Source organism: Penaeus vannamei, chromosome 33 (genome assembly GCF_042767895.1).
Source record: "Penaeus vannamei isolate JL-2024 chromosome 33, ASM4276789v1, whole genome shotgun sequence".
NCBI classification, from domain to species: domain Eukaryota; kingdom Metazoa; phylum Arthropoda; class Malacostraca; order Decapoda; family Penaeidae; genus Penaeus; species Penaeus vannamei.
In genome coordinates, this window is record NC_091581.1 from 30,376,111 (window position 1) to 30,382,750 (window position 6,640).

Consider the following 6,640-nt stretch of genomic DNA (forward strand, 5'->3'; position numbering starts at 1 on the left):
ACTATGATTTTAAAACTTAAAACCTGCATACTCTCTCTTGCAATAGTAATTTCCCGTCCCCATTGTGCAACTCATGAAAAATATTCACAAATAGTTCGCATAAATTAGATTCGTGGACGATTTAAAAAAAAATGTTTCCATTATACATTGGCTCAGTTAATTTAAATAAAATATGTAAATGGGAATTACTTATTATATTTTCTGCTACTGATGACATGCAAGAGGGTGTAATCCATTCGTGATTTGAAACTTACTTTGATGATTCTGAGAGAGACTTCTTGATGCAATTATAGAGGTATTTACAAGTGTACTGTACACTATATCTTTAAAGTTCACAAGCTGTTAAACTACTCTGTGGTATAATTAGAGCCAATGTATTAGCAGCCATTATGTATTAATTTTGTCCCGTCGCATGCCCATTCTTTTCGAGGTAAGAAAGTAAAAGTTCATTCGGTATAATACACTGGAAGGAGAGAGAGAGAGAGAGCGAGGTTCCAAATGCTATTCGCAGATTCCGATCTCACGTTCAAATATTGTAGCATGATTGTGCTGACTCCCCTGAAAAGAATATCTATGAACCATAAAAAGGTACACAATTCACATTGAAGACTCGTTGTTCAAAATTCATAATTTCCCTGAAACAAAAGACTAACCTAAATAGAGGTTACCACTCGAATCGAATTTAAAACAGAGTATCTTTGGTAATCAATAAAAAAATATGTAGTGAAGTTAGTATCACACAATTCCTTGTAATTATATGAACAACTTCAAACTTCTTGGACAAAATAACCTTCAGTACAGTATTAGTCCAGGATATCCATATAATACATCCCAACTCTGTTTATTCACCCATGAAAAATATACGCCGTCAACTGGAGCGTAAAGAATTCTATGATAGGACTGCTCTAAGACAAGTGTACTGTATAATATATCTTAGAAGTTCATAAGCTGTTAAACTGCTCTGTGACATAACTAAAATAATGTATTTGTAGTCATTATATATTAATTTTGTCCCGTCGCATGTCCATTCTTTTCGAGGTAAGAAGCTAGTTGTTCCATATAAGATTTCTATGCCACTATTCAGATATTTACCGTTTGTTCATATATTTCAAAATTGGATCCAGATATTTTTCGTAATTGTGTTCACATATTTCAAAATTGGACATGATCTAGGCACGATAAAAGTTGTAAAACACGTGTCACATTCTCATCCATATTAAGAGGAGCATCGTTTTCTAATGAAGCCTATTCATATTTTTTTCTGGCAAATGGGAAGTAAACAAACAAATAAAGTTAAACAGAATACACCTAACAATAAATGACGGTTGCCAAAAACCTCTCCCATGATCTTTTTTTCTTGTAAAACATCACAAATAGTCCCTCTATCATGGCGGTAAAATGCTAAGGACAGCACTCACTAAGCCGGCAAAAATGTCATCATCTCAAAACAAACGAGTAGATGCCACATTTTGCTTGCACGACCAGTAGACAGTTTGCAAACATCAGATATGTTATTGGCAGTAAATACACACACACACACACACACACACACACAAACACACACACACACACACACACACACACACACACACACACACACACACACACACACACAAATGGCCTGTGGTGTATTGCCATAACAATCCTACCATGTTGATATTTATTTTAAATTTTCCCCAGATCAAAGGAAAAACAAAAAGAATGTATTCGAAAATAACTTTGAATCTTAAAAAGACTGTATTCGAAAAGGATAACTTTGACTACGAACAGAAAACAACTCTTGTTTAATATTCATACACCCTTCCGAATAGGCTAATCCATTAATATTAACATTGTTGTACAGAAGAATATGTCGCCACAAACTGAGGACATACAGTAAATAAATAAACATCAAGCCTACCATGGCATATGAACCACCGAGCTTATCTGTGGAGGAATGGCGTGGGTTCCAAGCCAATTTAGCAGATGTGAAAATACACTTGTGAATACTGAAGAGCTTGGGTACGAATCACATCTTTCATTATGATTCTCATTAATTTTATGATCAGCAATGATTTCATAACTCTCATCACGTGTGGTGGTATAGCATCCGTATTATTATAGTGATTACTACGACTATTCATATCACTGCAGTTATTAATGTGATTTGTGGTTTTGTCTATTCTGCTGTGGTGTTTTACATTCATTTATAACAACTTCGATGCTAATATTAATATTGATGTTATAATGATTAACATATATACTGTTACTGTTATTACAATTATCAATAGTATCAGTAATATTAGTATTAGCATTACCATTATCATTATTATCATTATCATTGTTATTATTATTTTATTGTTATTACTATTTTATTATGGCTATCATAATTGTTATTGTTATTTTTATTATATTGGTGATTATCATTATCAAGATTATTGTAAGTATTACTGTTAGTATTATCATTACTATTACTGTTTTATTATTATTATTATTATTATTATTATTATTATTATTATTATTATTATTATTGTCATTATCGTTACTATCAACACTATTAATATTATTATCATTATCCTTATTATTGTTATTATCATTATTATTATCATCATCATCATTACTAGTATCTTTATTACACTCATCATTATCATCATCATCATAATTATTGTTATTATTATTATTACTACTACTACTACTACTACTACTACTACTACTATAATTATGAGGATGATAGTGATTATAATGATTATCATCAATGGTTTTATTGTTGTTATCCTTATTTTCATCACAACCCTCATCCTAATCCTCAACCTTATCCTTCTCCTCATTCTTATCCTCTTCCTCCTCCCCCTCATTACCATCATCATCATCATCATCTTCACCCTCATCATCATCATATTCACCCTCATCCTCATCCTCATTCTCATTATCATCGTCATCCTCGTCCTCATTACTATCAATATTATTTTTATTATTATTAACAGTAGTATTCCCACCTTGTCCATCACTATAATCACTATTTTTTCACAATTTCCGCGTCAGTTGAATATTCAACCTAATTTGTGGTACCACTTTTGCATTGTTAAATTGTATGCATATAAGTATTATAATTATGAATATATTAATTGTTCTTTTTCCGATTTCCTAAACATAATCATATGCCAAATACGTTTAATGATAATTATAACCATAAAAGCAATTTTTATTAGTCTGCCATAAAATACGAGAAGTTTTCTTTAGATGCAACTACTCCAAGGAGAAGTTGCCAATTACCTCTTTAACGTTCATTTATTCCTGCATTCTTTCATCGAATTCAGAAAAAGTGAAATTGCACATAATATCTTTATTGAAAAAAATATGAATCGAGAAATGAAAGAAAATGACGGAAAGTGATCACGCAACTCATCCTGTCAACGATAATTAACCTGACTATTGCATCAACCACTCGTATACGTTTCCCAAATGCATGCCAATTACAAAGATAATCCTTTCTAATGTAATGCAACAACCCAGCTAATTATCCCCAGAGTGCAAATCAGGGCCAAAACAAGGCAAAAGGAAAGGCTAGCAAATGAATCGTCTGGCGAGATCTGGCAGCGATCCGTCTCCAGCTTCTGCCATACGAATCCAGCAGCGCGTTAGTAGCACTCTGACCATGTGAGAGAGTGGTTCGCGCGTCTAATGTTCAGTGGGTGAATACAATGTTGTGTCCCGTATACAGTCCTTAGCGAAAGATGACTTCCCCGAGCCAAAGGGAGAGCCAGAGACTCTTCGACTACTTCGCTATCATTGGATTAAGTCCCGATGGAGGCCTGGAACCCGACCATTTGCAAGGTAGGCCATTGATTTTGTCCTAGGGAGGCTTAAGCACCCGATCCTGCGAGGACCGAGGCTTTGTGCGGAGGAACCCTGCGTCGGGGAGGCCGCTCCTGTGTCCTGCTGTCATTTCCTGGTGGTTTTTTCGAAGCGTGCCTCCCTTCTCGAGGAGTCTCCAGGCCGCGTGAACCTTCTCCTACGAGGTGTGAATGCGTGAGGAATGGTATAGTGGGGTGTTTGTGTAGGGAAGTGGGGATTATTTATTATTGAAGTGTGTGAGAACTCTCCACCCCCCTTCCCTCTTGCCTTCCTCTTTACGTGTTGTATGATTGACAGATCGCTTGAAAGATTTGCTGACTTGGTTTTAATTAATTCATATTATTTATTACTGTGTGTGGCTGATTCGGTGTACCAAATCAAGGCATTGATTATTTTCTGTGTGTAAAGAGAGGAAAGGTATTTTTAAAGTAGAAATGCTCTGTTTTTTTTGGCAGTTCATGCGCAAAACATACTTTGCTAGTAGAGAGGCTCCTGCAGTGCTAGTATGCGAGCTCTGAAAGTAATTGTTTATCCGGGTTTGTTAAATTACCTGTTATTGTATAAAGTGTTGGGAAATTTTATTTTTATATGTGATAATCGTGTTGAGAGAGAGAGAGAGAGAGAGAGAGAGAGAGAGAGAGAGAGAGAGAGTATGAGAGAAATATTCAACAAAGCAAGTAAAAATTAGACCGAGTTTTATTTTCAAAGAATAATGAGAGGCAAAATGTGCCGAAGTGGACTAATTAAGGTTTTCCGGAAATGAAATCATAATTCAGGAGTCGAGAAATATCGTGTGGCAGTTTTTACTTCCTTTCACATTTTTTATGTACCCACTAAAGGGGGGGGGGGGTAAAGATAGACAATAAAGGAAGGAGGAGGAAAACAAGATATATTTAGAAAAAGAAAATGATCACGAATTTTCTTCTCTATTTTAATGGGATATTCGTGTCTCTACCTCGTGTCTATCGATTCTGGCGATTTAAAAAAAAATGGCCAGGATTTCACCCAGCCCTAGAATTCGCGTTCCCAGGGCTACAAGAGAACCGCGTTAATTGTAAGGGTCTTTTTGTGAACAAGGAGCAATCCCCAGGCTAATCCGAGCAGATCCTACAGTAGGTAACTGGGACTAACCACCGGGAGGTAAGTCCCTTGGTGGGGGGTGAGGGGCGGGGGTTGGAGGGAAAGGGAGAGTGAGAAGGTAAGGGGGAGGGTTGGGTGAGGGAGAGAGTGTTGGGAGAGTGTGAGGGTGTTGGGGGGAAGGATTGGGTGAGTGTGAGGGAGAGGTAGGGAGTGGGGGAGGGTAGGGGAGGGGTGATGCTGGGGGGAGGTTGAGGGAGAGAGAGAGAGGGAAGGGGAAGATTTTTTTAAAGATTTTAAGGGAGGGGAGAGGGAGGCAATGATTGGGTCTTCCATTGGTAATCGGTATAGTTTTTTATTTCCTGTATCACTTTAATGCTGAAATGTTGGGTGGTATTTGGACAGGTTAAATGCATTTGTTTATTTTTTGAACCTTCGAAATGAGTGAGCGATGTTTGTCGCGAATAATTTGTCACGGGCGTTGTGCATATAATGTGTCATTTTCTTTTATACTTCACCCTTTTTCAAATTATTAATTTAATGTAAAAACGCCCATTTATAATTATAATGGCGATCTCATTTCTCATTCGTCGCCCCTTACATCACCGAAGGGAACGGTAGAAGGTGGTGGAAGGTGGTTTTGGTCGACCACCTGACATCTGAGGACAGGAAGACAACCTTGCAACACACTATCATGTCTGGCGAGCGTGGAAGGGAAGGAACGGGAGCCAGGCAGGATACACAAAGCGTGTTGCCAAGGTTGTTGTTTTTATTATCCCGAGGGCGGCGGCCGGTCGAAGGGGAAGGACTTCATTTAAGGAACGCTGGAGGGGTGTATTTAAGGAACACCGAAGGGATACGTTTAAGGAATATCGGAGGTGTATATTTAGGAATACCGAAGGGATACGTTTAAGGAACAATGAAGGAATGCGTTTAGGAACACCGAAGGAATGTATTTCGGAACAAGGGATACATTTATAGAACACCGAAGGAATACATTTAAGTAAGACCGAAGGAATGCATTTAAGGAACTCTGAAGGACTATATTTAGGACACCGAAGGACCACATTTAAGGGACACCGAAGGACCATATTTAAGGGACACCGAAGGACCACATTTAAGGGACACCGAAGGACCACATTTAAGGCACACCGAAGGACGCACATATACACCGAAATGAGTCGTCTTTCCCGCCGCGTATTGACACGTCGCCTGCGTTCCGAGGCGCGTGTGCGCGTGCCGACTCCTTGACACACATGACCGCTCCCGTCCGTGTGGTGACGTCGGGAGCCCTGTCGGTGTCTGTCGGGTGTTTCTTGCGGGGGGGAGGGTTTGTGTTGTTTGTTTTGATGCTTTTTTATTTTATTTATTTATTTTTTTTTTTTGGGGGGGGTGATTTTTTGTTGTTTATTTTGATAGTTTTTCATGTTGTTTTGATTTATTTAGGCGATTTTTGTTGTTTATCTGTTTGTTTTGATGTTTATATATATATTTTTTTTTTTGGGGGGGGTGATTTTTTTGTTGTTGTTTATTTTGTTGTTTTTTTCATGTTGTTTTGTTTTGTTTGGTCGATTTTTGTTGTTTATTTGTTTTGATGTTTATATATATATTTTTTTTTTTGGGGGGGGTGATTTTTTGTTGTTGTTTATTTTGATGTTTTTTTTCGTTTTGTTTTATTTGGTCGTGTTTTGTTGTTTATTTGTTTGTTCTGATGTTTTTATGTATATAT

At 37.2% G+C, this 6,640-nt stretch overlaps 1 protein-coding gene across 1 annotated transcript in view; it reads left to right on the forward strand.

Annotated features, from left to right (window-relative positions):
- Positions 1-3,608: 3,608 nt before the first annotated feature.
- Positions 3,609-6,640, forward strand: part of pns (DENN domain containing pinstripe) — a gene marked incomplete in the record, with an annotated part of 74,024 nt that continues 70,992 nt past the window's right edge. The window contains 1 exon segment of the mRNA XM_070145075.1: positions 3,609-3,813. Within this exon segment, the coding sequence (XP_070001176.1) occupies positions 3,714-3,813 (100 nt within the window).